Here is a 26,968-nt window from a genome sequence, read left to right on the forward strand (position 1 = left end):
CTCAGCCAGTCATGTGTGTAAGTGCTGTGCTTGTTCAGTGTCCTTCCCTATAAACACGCTGAAAGTCTGTTGTCAATAAAATAGCATTGTATCTGGTCAAACACCATTTTTCCCAAAAGTCGATAACAGGCTGATTGGTCGGCTATTTGAGCCAGTAAAGGGGGCTTTACTATTCCTAGGTAGCGGAACTACTTTTGCTTCCCCCCAGGCCTGGGGGTACACTTTCTAGTAGGCTTAAATTGAAAATATGGCAAATAGGAGTGGCAATATCGTCTGCTATTATCCTCAGTAATTTTCCATCCAAGTTGTCAGACCCTGGTGGTGTGTGTGTGTGTGTGTGTGTGTGTGTGTGTGTGTGTGTGTGTGTGTGTGTGTGTGTGTGTGTGTGTGTGTGTGTGTGTGTGTGTGTGTGTGTGTGTGTGTGTGTGTGTGTGCACGCATATTTGTGAACGCGAGAGAATAAGAAAAAGCGAGGAGAGAATTGGAGGAAAGCTGAGTGTGTGTGTGTGAGAAGTAGGGGGGGCCAGCAAACAAAGTGAGAGAGCAGAAGGAGGAGGGGAAAGTGGAGGAGGGGAAGGAGGCGGAGCTAAGACAGACAGCAGGGAAGGAAGAAAAGCAGAGTAGGGGGAAAGAGAGGAGAAGAGATCAAAGGGGAGAAGGAAAGCTTCCTTTTAAAACTCCTCACAGTGGTCTGTGGAATAAAGGAAAGTTAGAGGAGAACGAGAGAGGAGAAACAGAGAGAAAGAGAGGAAGATGTGAGTTAACGAACTGGGACCATAGTGATTTTCTTCAGGAGAGACGGAGACAAGTGGAGGCAGCAATGCAGGCGTTTCACTGGGGTGAGTGTGTGTGAGCAAGCCACAGCATGGTTCATGATCAAACTTACTCTGAAGTGTGTGTGTGTGTGTGTGTGTGTGTGTGTGTGTGTGTGTGTGTGTGTGTGTGCCTGCGTGCATGTGTGTGGGTGGGTGGGTGGGTGGGTGTGTGTGTGCTCACATGCATGAGTGTATGCTTAGGAAATATTTTACGTTTTCTCTGTTTAGTCAATCAAAGTTACCAATTGGAACTTTAGGCACTCGAGGCGGTGTGGGAAAGCAGTTCCATCAATGGAAGGTGTGAAGTGATAATGCTATCCCACATTTTCCAACTCCAGGTATATAGACCATAAGAAAATCACTATGAGTGTGTGTGTATGAAAGCTCGCCTACCTAAACAGAAAGACAGAACGTTACAGGGTAGGAAACTACTCTAGAAATGCCACAGTAAGCCAGGCTGTTTTAGCTAAATGCAGCCTGGCTTATTGGCAGTACAGGCTGACTCCAGATCAGTTGATACTGGAGTTAATATCGGGACAGAACAACAATAACTACAACTCTAAACTGACCGCCAGGCAGTTGCTAGGTTTTTTCTGAGGGCAGTCCATAGTAACTGGATATTCTGATGTGTGGGTGTTTGATGTGTGTCTTAAGTCAAGGGTGGGTGTTTGGGGTGGTTTAAGGGCTAAGGTGGGGGAGTTGCGTCAAAGTTGGGAAGTGAAGTGGGATTTTAGGTTGATGGGACTCAGGACTTTGGGATAACGGTTTAGTGTTGGGGTAGGTGAGACAGGTTTTTGGGGGTGAAGGTAGGTTTTGGCAGCCTGTGAATTGTAGTTATTGGATAATTGATATTCAGAAATTGTCCGTAGGTTATTGATCTGTGGTCTATGTTACTGGGGTTTTGGATAAAACCTGTTACCCTTCTGTCTGACAGCTTGCCAGGCGAAAGGAGTTATTCAGTCTGTCCACAAATACATACAGTACACACACACACACACACAGACACACACACACACACACACACACACACAAAACACACTAAACTAACCACTATATATGAGGCGCAACAAGTTGTAAACACAAACACAGTTGGTCTTGATGAGAGAGTAGAGCACAGAAGTGGTCACTGTTGTGTAGTCGTCTCTTTTTAATGAGCTGTTTCTTCATCATTTTTCCTCAGTGTTGTTACGCGGGATGTGTCAGCACATATGTTTACAGACTCTATGTTCTCAGGGTTTGCACTGCAGCTATCTCATGTAGCCTGGTTAAACCAAACCATAACAACAGTGATTCCGTTTGGAATCTAAATTCAGCTCAACTTCATGTTCTAGATTTTTGTTTGGCCACAACGTTTTTGTTGATGATCTATCTGAGACATACAGTACCAGTCAAAATGTTGGCTCACCTACTCATTAAAGGGCTTTTCTTTATTTTTTACTCATTTCTACATTGGATAGTAATAGTGAAGACATCAAAACTATGTCTTCACTAGAGAATGCCGAGAGTGTGCAAAGCTGTCATCAAGGCAATGGGTGGCTACTTTGAAGAGTAAAAAATGGTAACACTTTTTTGGTTACTACATGATTCCATATGTGTCATTTCATAGTTTTGATGTCTTCACTATTATTCTACAATGTACACTGTAACTGTCTAGACTGGTTCAACTGTGATAAGGGTAATGGCATATTTCACTTTGTATGACAACATGTCAGGATAGAAACAAAGATTGGTTTAGAGAATATCTGAGGAAGAGAGAGCGAGAGAGAGCGAGAGAGTGCGAGAGAGTGAGAGAGAGAGAGCGAGAGAGAGAGAGAGAGAGAGAGAGAGAGAGAGAGAGACTGAACAGTGGAAGAGGTGGAAAGGATGGTTACCTCATATACTTTGGAACAAATCAGATGAGGTACTGTAAATGTGTGTCTCATGCTGCTGCGGGTCTCGTAACCCTTTCCACATTGACCTAATGTTGACTCACACTATAGGTAGCCTAGCAGTTAAGAGTGTTGGGCCAGTAACCGAAAAGTTGCTGTTTCCAGTCCCTGAGCCGGAAATGTGACATATAACATGATGTATTTTTCTGTCCTTCCCAAACCTTCATAACATCTCCTTTTCTCCTTTCCTATTCCCTATTTTCCCTCCTCCCCTCTGACTCTCTCTCTTCTTTCTGTTGACCCGTGTGGCAGGCCTTTATATAAGTTTGAGTGAGAGGGGGGATGGAGGGAGGGGAGTAGAGAGAGGTGTGTGAGAGAAAGAAGAGCTTAAAGAGAGAGCAAGAGAGCTCATTAAAGTAGGTTTGGTCTCAGCTCACTGCGCTGAATCAGTGTTTTCCACACCACTCTGTTCCCCCTCCATCCCTCTATCCATCCCCCCATCTCTCAATCTCTCTGGCAGCTAGAGTTAAAGTGACAGAACACTGTCTGTCTGTCTGTCTGTCTGTCTGTGTGGGTATGTGTCTGTGGGTCTGTGAGTGTGTGAGTGTGTGTGTGTGTCTGTGTGAGTGTCTGTGTGAGTGTCTGTGGGTGTGTGTGTGTGTGTGTCTATGGGTCTGTGAGTGTGTGTGTGCGTGTATAATCACTTTTGTACTTAGGTGGTTTCCCCCTACTCACTCAGACTCTGGGCTCTATTTTAATAAACCTAACACAATGGGAAATCTTAGCGCTGGTGGTAGCGCTATAGGTTCGGGCGTCTCCAAAATAGTTTTTTGCTATTTTCACAGCCGGAATTATGATCACAGTAGCTGGCAGTGGAGCTAAAGGGCTGGGTTTTGATGAATTAACAAGTTGTAAGTGTGTCGAGGCTTGACCCTTCACTGGTCAATCAGTACTTGCACTATGGCTAAATATGTGGTTGCTTTAAGTTGTGTATTTATGGTATGTTATATATTGCGTTATCATCAACTCCAATATGAATGTTAATCTGTTATAGCCTAGTTTTTTAAATAGCCTGCAGAAACAAAATTACAAAATGTACTGTATGTAGGCCTATCACATCTTTGCTAAATATGTTGAACATGTTTACAGTCCACATTGTAAGAAGCCTAATTGCATGGCTTCAATATGGAAAGATATTGTTAAACAGCATCTAAACTGATATAGGGGCTAGGCCTACTGTAAATTGCATTGTGTCTGCCATGGACATGCCAAACGTTGTTAATAAACTAGATTCAATTCACTAATAAGGCTTAAAAAGAGAGTGAATAATTCAAATCAAATTCTAATAAAAAATGTAAGGACACATCTTAAATGTTGCCAGACAGGTAAATTACCGAATCTGGCGTAAGGGGTGGGAAATGCCAGTCTGGCAGTTTTTACATTACAAAATTGCAAACGAATGTACGTTTGACACTTGCGTCTCCTTAGCGCCATCTGAAAATAGAGCCCTCTGTCTCTCCATGATGAGTTATCTTGAATTATACATTATAGTTATCCTGAATTACACACTGCCTGGCACAGTTGGACTTAGGCAGCACTGCTTATGTAACAGCTGGTGTGGAATTAATTTGTGTGTGTTTGTGCCTGTGTGTGTGTCTAATCCTACCAACTATGCATTCTGCTTGAAGTCAGCAACGAGGAAACTACTAATGATTAATTGGATGACAGTTCAACTGTCTCTAACATAACTTTAGCTTTGTTGAAATCTTGACTGCCGAGCAGAAGCAGACAACATTTTGAAACTCTGTGATAGTGTGACCTAGTTTCTCCTGGTGAAGCCTAGGTGTGGTAGTTATCCTCTCCCCAGAAACAGGGTGCTATTACTGGGCTTACCTATCCTCTTTCTGCCCCCTTCTCTGATTCATGGCAGAGTGGGGTTGTGTTTAGAGTGAAATAACACATTGGTTTATTATCTATTTCACTTGATTTGGCAATGTAAACAATGTTTCCCATGCGAATAAATCCCTTTGAATTGACATTTACATTACATTTAAGTCATTTAGCAGACGCTCTTATCCAGAGCGACTTACAAATTGGTGCTTTCACCTTATGACATCCAGTGGAACAGCCACTTTACAATAGTGCATCTAGGTCTTTTAAGGGGGGGGGGGGGGGGGAGAGAAGGATTACTTTATCCTATCCTAGGTATTCCTTAAAGAGGTGGGGTTTCAGGTGTCTCCGGAAGGTGGTGATTGACTCCGCTGTCCTGGCGTCGTGAGGGAGTTTGTTCCACCATTGGGGGGCCAGCGCAGCGAACAGTTTTGACTGGGCTGAGCGGGAACTGTACTTCCTCAGTGGTAGGGAGGCGAGCAGGGCAGAGGTGGATGAACGCAGTGCCCTTGTTTGGGTGTAGGGCCTGATCAGAGCCTGGAGGTACTGAGGTGCCGTTCCCCTCCCCTGAATTGAATGAAATTGATTTAACTAACACCCCCGCCTCTGTCCTTGTCGTCTTTAACTCTGAAACAATAGCTCTTCACTTACTATAGAAACAATACCACAGAAGGGAAGGGGAGTTTGGGAGGGGAGTTTCTCTCTTTTTGTTGCTTCTTTCTCTCTAGTTTTCTGAGCTCCTCGACAACTATTGCCAGAGCAGTCAGAGTTGGTTGTAAAACTCAACACAACAGACCCTAAGGGGATCATCTTAACCAGAATACAGTACTGTGAGCTACTTGTCCCATTGGTTTACAGCAACAAAACAACACAGTGTAGCTAAGCTTTTTGTTCCAGACCAGTACCAACACACTGGATTCAACTAATCAAGGGGAGACGTCAAGGGATTGATTTGGGACTGGTGTCTGATGGACCGTAGCAGGCTGGCAGAGTGGTGCCGAGTCTCTCCACACACCCACAACCACCAGCACCAGCGGTATTCACATTATCCCTGTCTGCCTGTCTGACCGCGAGCCGCAACCCCCCCCCCCCCCCACACACACACACACACGCAAGTGTCTGTCTGTCTGACCACCGGCCACTGCTAAATAACCATTAGTGGTTGGAAATTAAAAAATTTCCGACTGGACTTTGAGAGCAAGATTCAACTCAGCCATTTTCCCTCACATACTTCCAATGCCTTCCCTCCCCATTCCCAGACCTGCTGACTGAGGACCAACTGTCTGTTTACCTCATCTGTCCAGAGCTCTCTCCTACTGTATACCTTATGCCCTGACCCACAGAATAAATACAATAGAATATAATAGAATAAAGTGGAATATAATTGAATAGATTATAGTAGTGTAGACTAAAGTAGAATAGCAAGAGTTACACTGGGAAGATATGGAGCCAGTGGGAAGATATGGAGCCAGTACTGATATTTTTTGCTATTAGACAAAAGGGTTAGCGATATGTGTCTGATATTGTATGGATGTTTTTAAATAAACAAGGCTTCTGATGGAGCACCTCCCTCTCTCTTTCTCTCGCTCAAGTCCTCACACTCGATATTTCTCCTCTCCTGGCATTGTTCTTCTCCTACTCTGTTACTCTTTTATTCTTCCTTCCTTCCTTCCTTCCTACCTGTATGTTTCTGGCAGTGTATGATTCTCTAAACTGTTTAACACAGGGCGTTATTTAAGCAGGGATTGTAGCCAATACCTGATTAATCAATCCCTGTAGCGATTATAATGACCAGCCAAGACCTGATTAATCAAACCTTGTAGCGATTATAATGACCAGCCAAGACCTGATTAATCAAACCCTGTTGTGACTATGATGACCAATGCTGCATACAACCACCATTGTCTCACTGTGTAACTTTGGTAGCATCTTAACACTCCTGTTATGCCCATCCAGTGAACTCCACCTGCTGTGTGTGTTCCTGTGTGTGTGCGTGTGTGTGTGATTCAGTCTTCAGCCCTCTCTACAGTCTGGCCATAATGGAGCCCAGATGCTTTGAGATGCTAAGGAGCCAACCTCCCCCCTGTCAGACTGACACACACACACAAGCAGACACTGACTCACTCATTCACTCTCTCTTTCTCTCTTTTTATTATTTTACCTATTCCCGGTATCTTCTTTCATTCTTTCTTTCATTCTTTCTTTCTTTTGTTTTTCTCCTTTTCCTTTCTTCTTTCTCTTATTCCCACCCTCCCTCCCTCTATCTCGTTCCACCCCGGGCATGAAACATGTAGGCCTCTCTGGTGCCATGGCAACCAATCCAAACAGAGAGAGCAGCTGAAGTCTGCAATAGCAACCGGTTGGCCATAAAATAAAAAAAACGAAACTGGCTTTTGTTGCCAGTCTCTAGCTGTGTTTGATCTGTGTGTGTGTGCATGTGCATGTTCATGTGCACGTGAATGTATTCTGTGTTACAGCATAGAAAGCCTGCTTTAATGAAGTGGGTCAGTACCTGGTGGCAGCTAGGTACTTCCCAAACTAAACAAGGAAAAATTGGCTAACACAGAAGCCGACTGGCAGCCATAGTGGTTAGTAAGAAATGGACACACACACACACACACACACACACACACGCTACAGGTCTTCAAGCCATGTGAGGGAAGGTGACAGAGACATCAGACAGACAGTCACTGTGTAGGAAGGTAAGGGCAATTAAAAACTAAAACTATGTTTTACAGTGCCTTCAGAAAGTATTCACACCTATTGACTTTTTCCACATTCCTGAATTTAAAATAGATTAAATTCAGATGTTGTGTCACTGGCCTTCACACAATCCCCATAATGTCAAAGTAGAATGATGTTTTTAGACATTTTTACAAAATAATAAAAAATGAAAAGCTAAAATGTCTCGAGTCAATGTTGCATGGACTCACTGTGTGTGCAATAATAGTGTTTAACATGATTTTGAATGACTACATCATCTCTGTACCCCACACATACAATTATCTGTAAGGTCCCTTAGTCGAGCAGTGAATTTCAAATACAGATTCAACCACAAAGACCAGGGAGGTTTTCCAATGCCTCGCAAAAAAGGGCACCTATTGAATATCCCTTTGAGCATGGTGAAGTTATTAAATACACTTTGGATGGTGTATCATACACCCAGTCACTACAAAGATACAGGCATCTTTCCTAACTCAGTTGCCGGAGAGGAAGGAAACCGCTCAGGGATTTCACCATGAGGCCAATGGTGACTTTAAAACAGCTACAGAGTTTAATGGCTGTGATAGGAGAAAACTGAGGATGGATCAACAACATTATAGTTACTCCAAAATACTAACCTAAATGACAGAGTGAAAAGAAGGAAGCCTGTGCAGAATAAAAATATTCCTAAACATGCATCCTGTTTTGTAAAGAGCACTACATTAAAACTGCAAAACAATTGGAAAATAAATTAACTTTATGTCCTGAATACAAAGTGTTATGTTTGGGGCAAATCCAACCTAACACATCACTGAATATCACTGTTCATATTTTTAGGCATGACCTACAAAGCCCTTCATCACCTTGCACCCCCCTTACCTCTCAAACCTTCTTCTCCTCCATCATCCCACACATGCACTCTGTTCGACCACAGCAGGCCACCTTGTCATCCCCAGGTAGAAGCTCCAGAACATCGGCGACAGTGCCTTCTCCAGGGTTGCTCCTAGGCTCTGGAACTTATTCCATCAGTGACTTGGATTCCATCACTATCTTTCAATCCCTCCTAAAGCCCCACCTCTTTGCCAGTGACCTCACAATATGATATGATCGCGATACTTACAGTAGGTGTCACTACTATCCCTCAACGTAACCAAGACTGAGGAGATGATTGTGGACTACAGGAAAAGGATGACTGAGCACGCCCCCATTGTCATCGACAGGGCTGTAGTGGAGCAGGTTGAGAGCTTCAAGTTCTTTGGTGTTCACATCACCAACAAACTAGAATGGTCCAAACACACCAAGACAGTCGTGAAGAGGGCACGACAAAGCCTATTCCCCCTCAGGAAACTAAAAAGATTTTGCATGTGTCCTCAGATCCTCAAAAGGTTCTACAGCTGCACCATCGAGAGCATCTCATCTCTGGTTGCATCACTGCCTGGTACGGCAACTGCTCGGCCTCTGACCGCAAAGCACTACAGAGGGTAGTGCGTACGGCCCAGTACATCACTGGGGCTAAGCTGCCTGCCATCCAGGACCTCTACACCAGGCGGTGTCAGAGGAAGGCCCTGAAAATTGTCAAAGACCCCAGCCACCCCAGTCATAGACTGTTCTCTCTACTACCGCATGGCAAGCGGTACCGGAGTGCCAAGTCTAGGAGTGCCAAGTCTAGTTTTTCTTTTTAGCACTGTTGTTTAGAGCCTGTAAGTAAGCATTTCACTGTTGTATTTGGCGCACGTGACAAATAAACTTTGATTTGATTTGTAATACGATATGTCTATTGCATTTCTCTTCTCATGATTCTATATGTATTGCGATTCGATGCTGCAATTTTATTGCGATTAGATTTTCCAACATATTGTTCACTATATGTCTGCTTGCAGAGAGACAAGAGAAAAAAAAATGTTGGAAACATGTTGGCTCACAATTTAACCCATAAGAGTCTAAGCTGGGGGAGGTACTAAGCTATATGGAATTGTTTTAAGAAGGTCATACCAAGAATCATGCCATTTCATTTTGAATTTTAAGACCCCTTGAAGTATAAAAATTTGTATAAAAAAATGATTTGCTATTAGCTCATATATTTGCTATATACAATAGGCCTACATACAATAGGCCTACATCTAAAAATACTAATGTATGTACATTATGCCTTGAATCTTTTCTTCCGGGCTGGGAAATGTGCTCCTTTTACTCTCTGTTCTGAACGCACAAGTGACCAGTTCTTTTAGCCTTTAGCCATACCCTTATCCTACTCCTCCTCTGTTCCTGTAGAGGTTAACCCAGGCCCTGCAGTACCTAGCTCCATTCCCATTCCCCAGAAGCTATCATTTGTTGACTTCTGTAACCGTAAAAGCCTTGGTTTCATGCATGATAACATTAGAAGCCTCCTCCCTAAGATTGTTTTATTCACTGCTTTAGCACACTCCGCCAACCCGTATGTACTAGCCGTGTCTGAATCCTGGGTGAAGAATGCCACCAAAAATCTTGAAATGTCCATCCTTAACGATAACATTTTCCAACAAGATAGAACTGCCAAAGGGGGCCGGAGTTGCAATCTACTGCAGAGATACCCTGCAGAGTTCTGTCATACTATCCAGGTCTGTGCCCAAACAATTCGAGCTTCTACTTCTAAAAATCCACCTTTCCAGAAACAAGTCTGTCACCGTTGCCTCTTGTTATAGACCCCCTTCAGCCCCCAGCTGTGCCCTGGACACCATATGTGAATTTATTGCCCCCTATCTATTTTCAAAGTTCGAACTGTTAGGTGAACTTTGAAGATGCTTAACACCCCGGCCGTCCTACAATCTAAGCTAGATGCCCTCAATCTCACACAAATTATTAAGGAACCTACCAGGTACAAGCCTAAATCTGTAACCATGGGCACCCTCTTAGATATCATCCTGACCAACTTGCCCTCTAAATACACCTCTGCTGTCTTCAACCAGGATCTCAGCGATCATTGCCTCATTGCCTGCGTGTGTAATGGGTCCGCGGTCAAACGACCACCCCTCATCACTGTCAAATGCTCCCTTAAACACTTCAGCGAACAGGCCTTTCTAATCGTCCTGGCCCGGGGATCCTGGAAGGATAATGACCTCATCCCTTCAGTAGAGGATGCCTAGTTGCTCTTTAAAAGTGCTTTCCTCACCGTCTTAAATAAGCATGCCCCATTCAAAAAATGTAGAACTAAAAACAGATATAGCCCTTGGTTCACCCCAGACTTGACTGCCCCTTAACCAGAACAAAAACATCCTGTGGCGTTCTGCATTAGCATCGAATAGCCCCCGCGATTTTCAACTTTTCAGGGAAGTCAGGAACCAATAGACTCAGTCAGTTAGGAAAGCTAAAGCTAGCTTTTTCAAACAGAAATTTGCTTCCTGTAGCACTAATTCCAAAAGGTTTTGGGACACTGTAAAGTCCATGGAGAATAAGAGCACCTCCTCCCAGCTGCCCACTGCACTGAGGATAGAAACATCGTCACCATCGATAAATCTACGATAATCGAGAATTTCAATAAGCATTTTTCTACGGCTGGCCTTGCTTTCCACCTGGCTACCCCTGCCTCAGGCAACATCTCAGCACTCCCTGCAGCAACTTGCCCAAGCCCCGCTCTCCCCCCCCCCCCCCCCCCCCCCCGCTTCCCCTTCACCCAAATCCAGACAGCTGATGTTCTGAAAGAGCTGCAAAATCTGGATCCCTACAAATCAGCTGGGCTAGACAATCTGGACCCTCTCTTTCTAAAATTATCCGCTGAAATTGTTGCAACCCCTATTACTAGCCTATTCAACCTCTCTTTCATATCGTCTGAGATGCCCAAAGATTGGAAAGCTGCCACGGTCATCTCCCTCTTCAAAGGGGGAGACACTCTAGACCCAAACTTTTATAGACCTATATCCATCCTGCCCTGCCTTTCTAAAATCTTCGAAAGCCAAGTTAACAAACAGATCACAGACCATTTCGAACCCCACCGTACCTTCTCCACTAAGCAGTCCGGTTTCCGAGCTGGTCATGTGTGCACCTTAGCCACACTCAAGGTCCTAAACGATATCATAACCTCCATCGATAAAAGACAGTACTGTGCAGCCGTATTCATCGACCTGGCCAAGGCTTTCGACTCTGTCAATCACCGCATTCTTATCGGCAGAATCAACAGCCTTGGCTTCTCAAATGACTGCCTCGTCTGGTTCACCAACTCCTTCTCAGATAGAGTTCAGTGTGTCAAATCGGAGGGCCTGTTGTCCGGACCTCTGGCAGTCTCTATGGGGGTGCCACAGGGTTCAATTCTTGGGCCCACTCTTTTCTCTATATAGAAAGAACAAGGGAGAACAAGTATTTGATACACTGCCGATTTTGCAGGTTTTCCGACTTACAAAACACCATGGGTCTGTAATTTTTATCATAGGTACACTTCAACTGTGAGAGACGGAATCTAAAACAAAAATCCAGAAAATCACTTTGTATGATTTTTAAGTAATTAATTAGCATTTTATTGCATGCAATAAGTATTTGATACATCAGAAAAGCAGAACTTAATATTTGTTATAGAAACCTTTGTTTGCAATTACAGAGATCATACGTTTCCTGTAGTTCTTGACTAGGTTTGCACACACTGCAGCAGGGATTTTGGCCCACTCCTCCATACAGACCTTCTCCAGATCTGGGTAAAACCCCGCCTTATCTCAGCTCACTGGTCACTTTAGCAACACCCACCCATAGCATGCGCTCCGGCAGGTATTTTTTACTGGTCATCCCCAAAGCCAACACTTGCTTTGGCCTCCTTTCCTTCCAGTTCTCTGCTGCCAATGATTGGAACAAATGGCAAAATCACTGAAACTGTTGTCTTATATCTCCCTCTCTAACTTTATTCATCAGCTGTCAGAGCAGCTTACCGATCACTGTACCTGTACACAGCCAATCTGTAAATAGCACACCCAACTACCTCATCCCCGTATTGTTATTTATCCTCTTGCTCTTTTGCACCCCAGTATCTCTACTTGCACATCATCATCTGCACATCTATCACTCCAGTATTAATGCTACATTGTTATTATTTCGCCTCTATGGCCTATTTATTGCCTACCTCCCTACTCTTCTACATGTGCACACAATGTACATAGATTATTCTATTGTGTTATTGACTGTACGTTTGTTTATGTGTAACTCTGTGTTGTTGTTTTTGTCGCACTACTTTGCTTTATCTTGGCCAGGTCGCAGTTGTAAATGAGAACTTCTTCTCAACTGACCTACCTGGTTAAATAAAAGTGAAATTAAAATAATTAAAAATATACATTATATTAATAGCAGGACACTGTAAAGTCCATTAACCTTCTGAAGAGTATGAATTAGCTTGTTTGAGAAAGTTTGAAACCTAAGCAAGCTACCTACACATTGTTTGAAGTACAATAGACCAACATAGCTACTGTAGTAGGTCAAAGCTGTGTGCTGGGAAACCTTGGTAGAGCCTGGGGAAAGTACTGTAGGTATTGTGGTGCTCATCTGATGTAAACTTTCTTGATTTTTTCAGCTTCAGACCAATGCCTAATTCTCACTTAAAACATTGTTTTTGTGTTAATGGTACATTATACAACATTTCCACATGCAAAGTGGAACTGAAAGGCTGTCATTGTAACCTGTAATGCGGCCTCTGACAAAAGGTCTGGACCTTATTGGCACAGGTGGTGTGCTTGCATAACTGAGAGAATTTTATCACTAAGGCAGTTACAGAGATACTATTATTTCTTACATTTTAAAAGATCTTGATTGGCACAATGAAATGTGGGGTTCTGACCTTAACAAGTAGCCCAGGACCAGTGGAAGCAAATTAGCACCATTAACATCAAAGATCCACCACCATGTTTTACAGTAGGTATAGGGTTATTTTCTGCTCATGCATTCTCATTTCGATGCCTAACACACCACTGGTGTGCGTGAACAATGAGCTCTATTTTGATGTCATCCAACAAATGTAAATGCTTGGAGTTTGCTAAACGACTTTGGTACTTGGATCTGGAACCGGTGCTTTGGTCAGATGACATGAAAATCGAGCTCTATGGCCATGCACACCAGTGGTGGATTTGGCGTCAAAATGAGAATGCTTGAACACAAAATTACCCCCTTCACCCATCCTGCTCAGTATCTGTGTGCACACCAAACACTAAGCAAACAGGAGTAAGTCTTAAGTGTCCTTATTCCCAATATATTTGGTATCTCTGCTGCACCTCTTTCTTTCTCTGTCTGGAGCAACGTAGACATTCCGAAACTCTACAAAGATTCTGTGAGATTCCAGAGGTGACTCAGATATCCGGAATAATCCTTTCCTCCCCGTGGCAACCCTGGCCTTATTAACAGACTGGATCAAACTTACTTATAACGGGATTATACTGCCCAGTCACGGATCCCATTCCAGTCACAGATCCTATCAGGGTAGAGGTAAAGATCCTCTGTCACAACACTACCCCTCAGTCTCATCAACTAGATATTAGAAAGACAGAGGTATCTGGAACCTAATTCATCTGTTCCATCTCCTCAGTCATCTGTCAGATGAGAGAAGGTCTTCAAAGATGGGGAATAGAGTTGCACCACCAAACAAACTCAGGTAGCACGTTGGTTTACAGTGCTGAAATAAGGGGTAATCACAGGGAACTAACAGGAAACAACAGGCAAATAACGACAGGGTAACAATACGGTAATAACCCATTCATAGTTAGTATCTCGCAGCTAAATAACAATATTAAGGGTAACACATGTTCCTGGTTGTTATGTATAAACAATTATGTGTTACTTTAGAACTACAAGTATTAGAGGGTAAGAAGCACAACCTATGTATTAAGTATTCAAGGACATTTCACCTGAACCTTTATAGAAATGCTTTTGATTTGATTTGAGAAAATACATCATAGACCTACTTAGACTGTATGTAGACCAACCACAAACATACCTCTTGGGTCTTTTTTCTCCTAGTTATCCAGTACTTACAGGTGATGTGCAAATAGTCAGTTGTTACTGACTATAATTATTATGTTCATTACTGGTTCTTCATTCAGTATAACTAGGGTGCTTCAGCACTGTATTCTAAAGCAACAATTTTTTTTTTTGAAAATATACTTTTCCTTGCTATTTGTTATTTTTTATGCCTGCTTTTTGTGATTGAGAATCGCTCTTGGTTGGATGGCTTTGGTCTGCAGTAACGTCTGATCAGCCGCCTGCACTGTGCTTTCTCTCCTCAGTCTTCTTTGATGATTGCTGAGGAGAGTTATGTATTGTTTAAAAAGTTTAGAACACGTAAAAGTTGGTTGATGTATTAGTACTGCGTTAAAATAGTAATACACTGTGTGATGCAATGCTAGGTTGTTTAGCTAGGCTAGCTATGGTTGAAGTCGGAAGTTTACATACACTTTGGAGTCATTAAAACTCGTTTTTCAACCACTCCACAAATGTCTTGTTAACAAGCTATAGTTTTGGCAAGTCGGTTAGGACATCTACTTTGTGCATGACACAAGTACTTTTTTCAACAATTGTTTACAGACAGATTATTTCACTTATAATTCACTGTATCACAATTCCAGTGGGTAAGAAGTTTACATAACTAAGTTAACTGCCTGTAAAATGCTTGGAAATGTCCAGAAAATGATGTCATGGCTTTAGAAGCTTCTAATTGACATAATTTGAGTCAATTGGAGGTGTACCTGTAGATGTATTACAAGGCCTACCTTCAAACTCAGTGCCTCTTAGCTTGACATCATCGGAAAATCAAAAGAAATCAGCCAAGACTTCAGAAAAAAAATGGTATACCTCTACAAGTCTGGTTCATCCTTGGGAGCAATTTCCAAATGCCTGAAGGTACCACGTTAATCTGTACAAACAATAGTACGCAAGTATAAACACCATGGGACCACGCAGCCGTCATATCACTCAGGAAGGAGACGCGTTCTGTCTCCTAGAGATGAACGTACTTTGGTGCGAAAAGTGCAAATCAATCCCAGGACAATAGCAAAGGACCTTGTGGAGATGCTGGAGGAAACAGGTACAAAAGTATCTATATCCACAGTAAAACAAATTTTATATCGATATAACCTGAAAGGCCGCTCAGAGAGGAAGAAGCCACTGCTCCAAAACCGCCATAAAAAGCCAGACTACGGTTTGCAACTGCACATGTCCTCTGGTTTGATGAAACAAATATAGAACTGTTTGGCCATAATGACCATCGTTATGTTTGGAGGAAAAAGGGGGAGGCTTGCAAGCCGAAGAACACCATCCCAACCGTGAAGCACGGGGGTGGCAGCATCATGTTATGGGGGTGCTTTGCTGCAGGAGGGACTGGTGCACTTCACAAAATAGATGGCATAATGAGGCGGGAAATTATGTGGATATATTGAAGCCACATCTCAAGACATCATTCAGGAAGTTAAAGCTTGGTTGCAAATGGTTCTTCCAAATGGAAAATTAATCCAATCACACTTCCAAAGTTGTGGCAAAATGGCTTAAGGACAACAAATTCAAGGTATTGGAGTGGCCATCACAAAGCCCTGACCTCAATCCTATAGAGAATTTGTGGGCAGAACTGAAAAAGTGTGAGCAAGGAGGCCTACAAACCTGACTCAGTTGCACCAGCTCTGTCAGGAGGAATGGGCCAAAATTCACCCAACTTATTGTGGGAAGCTTGTGGAAGGCCGAAACGTTTGACCCAAGTTAAACGATTTAAAGGCAATGCTACCAAATACTAATTGAGTGTATGTAAACTTCTGACCCACTGGGAATGTGATGAAAGAAATACAAGCTGAAATAAATAATTATCTCTACTATTATTCTGACATTTCACATTCTTAAAATAAAGTGGTGATCCTAACTGACCTAAGACAGGGAATTTTTACTAGGATTAAATGTCAGGTATTGTGAAAAACTGAGTTTAAATGTATTTGGCTAAGGTGTATGTAAACTTCTGACTTCAACTGTAGCTACCAAAAGCCTTGTTTTGTGGTTGGCCCACATACAGTATAATGTACTTTCTCAAACGTTTCTCTTGAATAAAAATTCTTTCTACATTCTATTTGAGTATACAGTTTTATTGAGAACAGGTGAAATGGCCTTGAATACTTACTACATAGTTTGTGCTTATTAGCCTCTAGTATTTATAGTTCTTAAGTAACAAATACTTGTTTCTACATAACAACCAGGAAAATGTGGCACCCTTTATATTGTTATTTAGCAGCTAGATACTAACTATGAACGGGCTATTACCCTGTCATTACTGTGTTATTTCTCGGTCGTTTCCTGTTATTTCCCTGCCGTTACCCCTTATTTCATCACTGAAGTGCAACCCAAATCGTTTGGCACTTTGCTTAATGTTTAAGGTGTTTTCTATAAAGGAATACTCATACTTGAAAATGTGTTAAACTGCTTTACATAAGCTTCCAAAGAAAGAGAGACTTGGATGTTTTGTCGCATGTTTTTGTGTCATGCTTCCAAATCACCCTATGCTAGTTGCCTTCACTGCCTCTGAAGCAAAGGAGCGCTCACCCACTTTCTCAGCATGTTTTGGAGAGGAGAAGGTGGAGGGGGTGTTGAATTTTTGCTCAGTCTGACTAGCGAAAGAGAAGGGGGCAGGGAATGTGTGTGTGTGGGAGGAGGAGTTGCATGCGAGGGAGGAACTTCATAACTTTAGAAATAAGCAGTGAACAACATCAGAGGGAAATTAAATCTGGGGCTTTGTATCCCAGAGCAGCAGGAACAAAACCAGGCTCCTGGAAGTCAGGGAGGAGAGAGTAGGGAGTCTGCCCAGCTACGTCCCACTCCTGCTGTGGTCACAGGGTTAGGGCTGGGGGGATCACCTACCATCCCGGATGGTCTACTAATGCCATTATCCCAGGCAGAGTAGACCTTGGCTGGGGCTGAGGAGAGGGGTGGGGGTGGATGGGGGAAGGTATATGGAGGACATGATCCATGGTGATTCTGGTCTGGGAAATGGTCAACTTCTTGCATAACACACACACCGCTGAGTTTTGCTTGCATCTTCATATGTGCGCACGCACGCACACACACACACACACACACAAACAAACACCTCCAGTGGAGAGTCATTGAGGTGTTAGAGAGTGACCAGTAATTGATAGAGTTGTTGAACAACCCTGACACTACTCGGTTATTACTCCCTCAGTAGGTGTCCTCCTCAGAACCTAGGAATCCCCAATTTCTTTCTCCTTCTCTTTGTCCTCATTTCTCCACCTATATTTCCTCCCTCTCTCTCTGCTCCCTATCCTTTCTCTGACTGTTGGCTGAATATGGCCTGTGTTCCCTGCACTTGTGTACTGGACACTTGGTATCCTGGGCAAAAACACTAATTAAATTTGGCATAGTTGATGGGTGTCCTGCCTGGAAGCCTCAGGGAGGACTGGGCTTTGAAGTACTATATGTGGGACAGTGAGTGTGTGTGTATAATATGTCCCTCTCTGTCCCCCAGGCAACTCACACTAACATAATACTGTCTGGAAATGAAATGCTTAAACATGAAGCACACAAACACACACATAATTCTACACATTCACCCACATTCTTTCTGTCTCGTTAAATCAGATTTTTAAAAACGTAATATTTTGAATGTTGAAGGGAAAGGATGTAACAATGATCAGCCTTAATAATGTCCCAATGAAGTGTACTTCAAATTAAACTTTTCTTCCCCTCTCTCTCGATGCAGAGTGTGTGTTCAGTGTATGTCCGGCCTTGTCCAGGTACCATGGCTCTGGTTCAGACCCTGCCTGTGTCCACAACTGACCACCCCAAGCCTCCTACCAGCCTCGACATCATCTCCCTCTCCCCCGTGGTTGGAGGGCCCTGTGGCCCCGGAGCCACCATGGGCTCCGTCAGCAGCCTCATCTCTGGCCGGACCTATCAGGAGCAGCGACACTGCCGGGCCGCCAGCGAGTTCAGGTAGGGTGCTACTCATTAGTCGTGGCCGGGTGCCAGTCTGTTTAAGTGCTCTTACCTACTTTATTGTTGTTCTGGTCAAGCCAAACATGGTTGGAAAATAAGTGACAAGGAGTTGGCATGATAGCACAAACAGACTGACACTCAGGCTATATTGGTCGTGGATGAGATGATTTCCTAGCCTGGGTTCCAGTTTTTTACCATGTTTCTGCTCTCTTGCCAACTCCTGGGATTGTCATGCCAAACAAGAGCACAAACAGATCTTGGACCAGGCTAGTGATTCCTCCCTTACTGGCTCCTGAGTGGCGCAGCAGTCTAAGGCAGTCCTCTCAATGCTAGAGGTGTCACTACAGACACCCTAGTTCAAATCCAGGCTGTATCACAACCGGCTGTGATTGAGAGACCCATAGGGCGGCGCACAATTGGCCCAATGTCGTCCGGGTTTGGCTGGTGTAGGCCGTCGTTGTAAATAAGAATTTGTTCTTAACTGACTTGCTCAGTTAAATAAAGGTTACTTTTTTATACAATGGAAAATAGCTACTGTAAAAATGCTATATACTGTAATTCCAATCAATGATTATTCTAAATGATTTTTATTTCAGCACTAAGCCACGCCATAACACCCCAACCACCAGCTGTTTCAGGCTCCAGGGTGATAGCAACACCCTGCACAGCGCGAGCTCCCTGGAACAACTACTGGTCATCAACAACCAGACCCAGATCCAGATCACACAGCTCCAGCCTCCGCCACTGCCCACCAAGAAGCAGCCCCGGGCAGGTAACTCTGCTGGTGGGGCAGGGTGTGCGGCTGGAGTTGGTGGTGGTGCAGGGAACGGAAACTATGGGTTTGTGACTGTAGGAGACTGGAATGATAACCATGTGGTGGCGGTCGGGAGTCCGTGTAGCGACTCGGAGGAGCAGAGGGATAACCGAGGTCTCAACGGGAATATTGGCGGTCCGCCGCCCAAACTCATCCCTGTGTCGGGAAAACTGGAGAAGGTGAGTGTCGGAGGGGGATTCCCTAATAAGTCCTAGTCAAGAAAAGACCATCCCAACTTCCCTTTGATAAGGCCCATACATGTCATTGTGTTATCATTACTATACTTTTTTTCTTTCTCAGTTGTAAGTTTCATTTGTAAAATCCTCACTAAGCTAATATACAGAACATAGAATCTAGCTAGCTAATAATACTTCTAGCTAATGGTGTAGTAAACATTCAGTACCTCACTATTACCTAACTAAATAGCTAAAATAAGCAGCACTGGTGGTGAGGTGCTAAGCCAACTACAGTACCAGTCAAATGTTAGGACACACCTACTCATTCCAGGGTTTTTATTTATTTTTCAAATGTTTCTACAGCGTTGAATAATAGCGAAGACATCAAAACTATGAAATAACACATATGGAATCATGTAGTAACCAAAAAAGTTTGAAATATATACAAATCGAAATGTATTATGTATTTCAGATTCTTGAAAGTAGCCACCCTCAACCAGCTTCATGAGGTAGTCACCTTGAATGCATTTCAATTAACAGGTGTGCCTTGTTAATTTGTGGAATTTCTTTCCTTCTTAATTGAGCCAATCAGTTGTGTATTTTATTTTATTTTACCTTTATTTAACTAGGCAAGTCAGTTAATCCCGTATCCGGGATCGTAATTATAGCCTCAAGCTCATTACCATAACGCAACGTTAACTATTCATGAAAATCGCAAATGAAATGAAATAAATATATTGGCTCTCAAGCTTTAGCCTTTTGTTAACAACACTGTCATCTCAGATTTTCAAAATATGCTTTTCAACCATAGCAAAACAAGCATTTGTGTAAGAGTATTGATAGCTAGCATAGCATTAAGCCTAGCATTCAGCAGGCAACATTTTCACAAAAACAAGAAAAGCATTCAAATAAAATCATTTACCTTTGAAGAACTTCAGATGTTTTCAATGAGGAGACTCTCAGTTAGATAGCAAATGTTCAGTTTTTCCAAAAAGATTATTTGTGTAGGAGAAATCGCTCCGTTTTGTTCATCGCGTTTGGCTAAGAAAAAAACCCGTATCCGGGAGTGTAATTATAGCCTCAAGCTCATTACCATAATGCAACGTTAACTATTCATGAAAATCGCAAATGAAATGAAATAAATATATTGGCTCTCAAGCTTAGCCTTTTGTTAACAACACTGTTATCTCAGATTTCAAAATATGCTTTTCAACCATAGCAAAACAAGCATTTGTGTAAGAGTATTGATAGCTAGCATAGCATTAAGCCTAGCATTCAGCAGGCAACATTTTCACAAAAACAAGAAAAGCATTCAAATAAAATAATTTACCTTTGAAGAACTTTGGATGTTTTCAATGAGGAGACTCTCAGTTAGATAGCAAATGTTCAGTTTTTCCAAAAAGATTATTTGTGTAGGAGAAATCGCTCCGTTTTGTTCATCACGTTTGGCTGAGAAAACCCCCCGAAAATTCAGTCATCAAAACGCCGAACTTTTTTCCAAATTAACCTCTTCAGTCGACCCTCTACTTTTTTGAACATTCTGTTAAAAATCGCGCAACATTTCAGCGCCCTGCTACTCATGCCAGGAATATAGTATATGCATTTGCTTAGTCTGTGTGGATAGAAAACACTCAGACGTTTAAAAAACGGGTTAAATCACTGCTGTGGCTTTACCAGAACGGCATTTACATCGAAAAGCACAGGAAAAACTGATCACTGAAAATGGGGAAAATATATCCATGCGCTACTTGAACCCATTGATAAACGTGAACCACAATTAATTGACTGAGGTTGCAGTACCTACAGCTTCCACAGGGTGTCTAGAGTCTTGTCATTTCCCTTCGAGTTTTTCTTGGTCAAACACATACAGGACACCGTATCTAATCCGGTCTAGGACCGGATATTTTCGTTGAGTTTCTAGCCGGACATTTTTCCAGACGGACAGCTAATAATCTTTACATCGCCTCCTGATGAATTTTATCGCTTATTAACGTTTACTAATACCTAAAGTTGCATTACAAACGTATTTCGAAGTGTTTTGTGAAAGTTTATCGTCGACTTTTTGAATTTAAAAAAATGACGTTACGTTTTGAAACGATGTTTTTTTCGTTTATCACACAGTCTACATATAACGATATCTAGGCTTTATATGGACCGATTTAATCGAAATAAAGACCCAAATAGTGTTTATGGGACATCTAGGAGTGCCAACAAAGAAGATGGTGAAAGGTAATGAATGTTTTCTATTTTATTGTGCGGTTTGTGTAACGCCGAAATGCTAATTATTTTGTTTACGTCCCCTGTGGGTCTTTTGGGGTGTTGCATGCTATCAGATAATAGCTTCTCATGCTTTCGCCGAAAAGCATTTTAAAAATCTGACTTGTTGCCTGGATTCACAACGAGTGTAGCTTTAATTCGATACCCTGCATGTGTATTTTAATGAACTTTTGAGTTTTAACTAATACTATTAGCATTTAGCGTAGCGCATTTGCATTTCCAGAGCTCTAGTTGGGACGCAAGCGTCCCGGGTAGAAGCAACAGGTTAACTCCATAATATCGACAGAAACATGGCAAATGTTGTTTAGAATCAATCCTCAAGGTGTTTTTCACATATCTATTCGATGATAAGTCATTCGTGGCAGTTTTGTTTCTCCTCTGAATCACATGGGAAAATACATGCAGCTGGAGATTACGCACCAATTTCGACGGAGGACACCAGGCGGACACCTGGTAAATGTAGTCTCTTATGGTCAATCTTCCAATGATATGCCTACAAATACGTCACAATGCTGCAGACACCTTGGGGAAACGACTGAAAGTGTAGGCTCGTTCCTGGCGCATTCACAGCCATATAAGGAGACATTGGAACACAGCGCCTCAAAAATCTGGCTCACTTCCTGTTTGTAGTTTCATCTTGGTTTCGCCTGTAGCATTAGTTCTGTGGCACTCACAGACAATATCTTTGCAGTTTTGGAAACGTCAGAGTGTTTTCTTTCCAAATCTATCAATTATATGCATAGTCGAGCATGTTTTCGTGACAAAATATCTTGTTTAAAATGGGAACGTTTTTTTTATCCATAAATTAAAAGAGCGCCCCCTATATCCAAGAAGTTAAGAACATATTCTTATTTTCAATGACGGACTAGGAACAGTGGGTTACCTGCCTGTTCAGGGGCAGAATGACAGATTTGTCCCTTGTGAGCTAGGGGATTTGAACTTGCAACCTTTCGGTTGCAAAGGTGTATGGGGTGGTATACAGAAGATAGCCCTATTTGGTAAAAGTCCATATTATGTCAAGAACAGCTCAAATAAGCAAAGAGAAACAACAGTCCATCATTACTTTAACACATGAAAGTCAGTCAATCTGGAAAATGTCAAGAACATTTCTTCAAGTGCAGTCGCAAAAACCATCAAGCACTATGATGAAATGGCTCTCATGAGGACCGCCACAGGAATGGAAGACCCAGAGTTACCACTGATGTAGAGGATAAGTGCATTAGAGTTACCAGTGCACAGCATATTTCAAGACAGTTGGAAAGCATTCCAGGTGAAGCTGGTTGAGAGAATGCCACGAGTGTGCAAAGCTGTCATCAAGGCAAAGGGTGGCTACTTTGAAGAATCTCAAATATAAAATATATTTTGATTTGTTTAACACTTTTTTGATTACTACATGATTCCGTATGTGTTATTTCATATTTTTGATGTCTTCACTATTATTCTACAATGTAGAAAATAGTAAAAATAAAGAAAAACCCTTGAATGAGTAGGTGTGTCCAAACTTTTGACTGGTACTGTATATGCTAACATTATTTTCCATAAATCCTCTCTCTCCTCTCTCTCTAATTGACTGTTCATTTCTATTGATCGAGAGGGAACCTTATTCACAGCTCAGACAAAGCCTGTAATAGATAATTTAACACTAGGAGAGCGTGATGTTGACTCAAAACAAAATAACTTTTTTAATTACTCAGACATTTTTAAAGTCATGTCACCCCCCGTCCTTGACATTTCCTAACTAAGTCTATATAACACACTGTCGTTGTTATAATCTTAATTTTACAAACGTAATTTGTGTTATAAGCAGTTTTAAAAGGTATATTTTTCTGCCCCTCATTCACCGAAAATTATTCACTGGCAGTCAGTCTGCACAGCTGATGATGGCGCATCGAAAATACACCTAAACTACATTATATATTTTAAAAAGTATGTGGACACCCCTTCAAATTGGTAGATTCTGCTATTTCAGCCACACCGTTCCTGACAGGTGTATAAACTTGAGCACACAGCCATGCAATCTCCATAGACAAACATTGGCAGTGGAATGGCCTCAGTGACTTTCAACGTGGCACCGTCATAGGATGCCACCTTTCCAACAAGTCAGTTGGTCAGATTTATGCCTTGCTAGAGCTGCCCCGGTCAACTGTAAGTGCTGTTATTGTGAAGTAGAAACGTCTAGGAGTAACAACGGGCTCAGACGCAAAACGTACGGGACCGGCGAGTGCTGAAGCACGTAGCACGTAAAAAACATCAGTCCTCGGTTGCAACACTCACTACCAAGTTCCAAACTGCCTCTGGAAGCAACGTCAGCACAAGAACTGTTCATTGAGAGCTTCATGAAATGGGTTTCCATGGCCGTGCAGCCGCACACAAGCCTAAGATCACCATGCGCAATGCCAAGCATTGGCTGGAGTGGTGTAACGCTCGCCCCTATTGGAATCACGCTTCATCATCTGGCCGTCCGACGGACAAATCCTGGTTTGGCGGATGCCAGGACAATGCTTCCTGCCCCAATGTATAGTGCCAACTGTAAAGTTTGGTGGAGGAGGAATAATGGTCTGGGGCTGTTTTTCATGGTTCAGGCTAGGCCCCTTAGCTCCAGTGAAGGGAAATCTTAACTCTATAGCATACAATGACATTCTAGACAATTCTGTGTTTCCAACTTCGTGGCAACAGTTTGGGGAAGGCCTCTCCTGTTCCAGCATGACAATGCCCCATGCCCAAAGCGATGTCCATACAGAAATGGTTTGTCGATATCGGTGTGGAAGAACTTAACTGGCCTGCACAGAGCCCTGACCACATCTAACACCTTTGATGAACTTGAACGCCGACTGTGAGCCAGGCCTAATTGCCCAACATCAGTGCCCAACCTCACTAAGCTCTTATGGCTTAATGGAAGCCAGTCCCCGCTGCAATGTTCCAATATCTAGTGGAAAGCCTTCCCAGAAGAGTGTGTAGCCTATTATAAGAGCAAAGGGGGGTCAACTCCATATTAATGCCCATGATTTTGGAATGAGATGTTCGACGAGCTGGTGTCCACATGCTTTTGGTCATGTAGTGTATATTGACTAATTTCATATAGAAATCGAGTTTCTTGAAAGACTAGATTTAATTGATAATAGTCTGATGGGTGAGAGTATTATCAATATGAAGAATCTGATGGACAGCGGCAGCTTGTTATTGACACAGAGGCTGGTAAATGGAGTGCAAATCGTGACTTTTAAAAATTCCCCTACAGAGTCACATGCAGGTAAAACGTTTGAATGTCTATATAGTATCAGAAAGTACAGATTCTGCAGTTCCACATTGAATATTCTTGCCAAACAACTCTTAAAAATTACCTGTTGAGCTCTATTTCCTAAAAACCTTTTGCCAGAATTACCATGATTCCAAACTTAAAATATGCCATTGTTTTCTTTTGAAATGTATTTTCTTAAATGCATAACGTTCCTTAAGACCTGCCCTTAATGAATGAATTGTGAATGATCTTTGTGATTGTGTTTATTTAATGGATTTGAACATTTGAATTGTGGTGTTTTAGTGTTTTTTCGTTTGTACATACAGTGCATTCGGAAAGTATTCAGACCCCTTCCCTTTACAGCCTTATTCTAAAATGGATTAAAAAAATTAAATCCTAATCATCCTACATACAATATCCCATCATGGCAAAGCGAAAACAGGTTTTTAACATTTTTGCGAATGTATAAATAAAATAAACAGAAATAGCCTATTTGCATAAGTATTCAGACCCTTTGCTATGAGACTTGAAATTGAGCTCAGGTGCATCCTGTTTCCATTGATCATCTTTGACATGTTTCTACAACTTGATTGGAGTCCACCTGTGGTAAATTCAATTGAGTGGACATGGAAAGGCTCACACCTGTCTATATAAAGGTCCCACAGTTGACAGTGCTTGTCAGAACAAAAATCAAGCCATGAGGTCAAAGGAATTGTCCGTAGAGCTCCGAGAGAGAATTGTGTCGAAGCGCAGATCTGGGGAAGGGTTCCAAAAAATGTCTGCAGCATTGAAGGTCCCCAAGAACACAGTGTCCTCCATCATTCTTAAATGGTAGAAGTTTGGAACCACCAATACTCTTCCTAGAGCTGGCCACCCGGCCAAACTGAGCAATCGGAGGAGAAGGGCCTTGGTCAGGGAGGTGACCAAGAACCTGATGATCATTCTGACAGAGCTTCAGAGTTCCTCTGTGGAGATGGGAGAACCTTCCAGAAGGACAACCATCTCTGCTGCACTCCACCAATCAGGCCTTTATGGTAGAGTGGCCAGACGAAAGCCCCTCAGTAAAAGGCTCATGACAGCCCACTTGGAGTTTTCCAAAAGCCACCTAAAGGACTCAGACCATGAGAAACTAGATTCTCTGGTCTGATGAAACCAAGATTGAACTCTTTGGCCTGAATGCCAAGCGTCATGTCTGGAGGAAACCTACTGTGAAGCGTGGTGGTGGCAGCATCATGCTGTGGTGATGTTTTTCAGCGGCAGGGCTGGGAGACTAGTCAGGATTGAGAGAACAATATACAGACCAAAGTACAGAGAGATCCTTGATGAAAACCTGCTCCAGAGCTCTCAGGACCTCAGACTTGGGCGAAGGTTCACCTTCCAACAGGACAACGACCCTAAGCACACAGCCAAGACAATGCAGGAGTGGCTTCTGGACAAGTCTCTGAATGTCCTTGAGTGGTACAGCCAGAGCCCGGCCTTGAACCCGATCGAATATCTCTGGAGAGACCTGAAAATGATGGGGTATTGTGTGTAGATTGAGATTTTTATTTTATTTTATCCATTTTAGAATAAGGCTGTAACGTAACAAATGTGGAAAAAGTCAAGGGGTCTGAATACTTTCCAAATAGCCTGCAGTTGCATAAACTAATGAAATTGCTATTGTGTTCCCTGAAATACATTTTCTTTCATATTCTAATGTTACATTCATAAACAGAAACCAATTGTAATTTTTTCAATAGCATGTGAAATCTATTTATTAGACTGTTAAAATGTTGACGTTTGTTCAAAATACGTTTTTGGCCCGAACGGGGGCCCAGTGAGGCCAGGCTTTTCAATTGTTAACAATCAATCACCTCACACCTTATAATCAATGTCAGAGCTGTCTTACATTCACTGACACACTCACTGAGGCCTGAGGGAAATCATTCAGAAAACTGCTTACCGGACCTGTGTGTATAGAGCTGTCTTTTTCTGTCTCTTTCTCCTTTCTTGATCTGTCCCCCCCTTCTCTCTCTCTCTCGCCTTTCTCTTCCTGCCTCTTTCCTCTCCCCCTCTCTCTCCCCGTCTCCCTGTATTTCTCTTTCTTTCTATCTTTCTCCTCTCCCTCTCTCTCTTTTCACCCCTCTCATGTCGTGACATATTCAATGAGATGTGAGAAAAATCATTAGGAAAACTGCTTACTGGAAACCAATAAATAACAATTAAACCAATCAGAGCCTTCGGAATGACCTTCCACCCTATCAGTGTCCCTGTCTTTATTG

The 26,968-nt window shown here is 42.5% G+C and overlaps 1 protein-coding gene across 4 annotated transcripts in view; it reads left to right on the top strand.

Annotated features, from left to right (window-relative positions):
• LOC115113076 (leucine zipper putative tumor suppressor 2 homolog) overlaps positions 1-26,968 on the top strand; it is a 49,060-nt gene that overhangs the window by 12,346 nt on the left and 9,746 nt on the right. For 3 of the 4 annotated variants that reach the window (XR_010461672.1, XR_003861074.2, XM_029640298.2), the window contains exons 1-3: positions 611-839; positions 17,967-18,199; positions 18,799-19,195. Coding sequence is in view for 2 of the 4 variants with exons in the window: in XM_029640298.2 (XP_029496158.1) it covers positions 18,006-18,199; positions 18,799-19,195 (591 nt within the window). In the remaining 2 variants the exon portion in view is untranslated. Of the gene's footprint in view, positions 1-610; positions 840-17,966; positions 18,200-18,798; positions 19,196-26,968 lie in introns of those variants that run through there. The other variant, XM_029640301.2, reaches the window with a different exon arrangement.

The sequence above is a fragment of the Oncorhynchus nerka genome, linkage group LG28 (genome assembly GCF_034236695.1).
Source record: "Oncorhynchus nerka isolate Pitt River linkage group LG28, Oner_Uvic_2.0, whole genome shotgun sequence".
NCBI classification, from domain to species: domain Eukaryota; kingdom Metazoa; phylum Chordata; class Actinopteri; order Salmoniformes; family Salmonidae; genus Oncorhynchus; species Oncorhynchus nerka.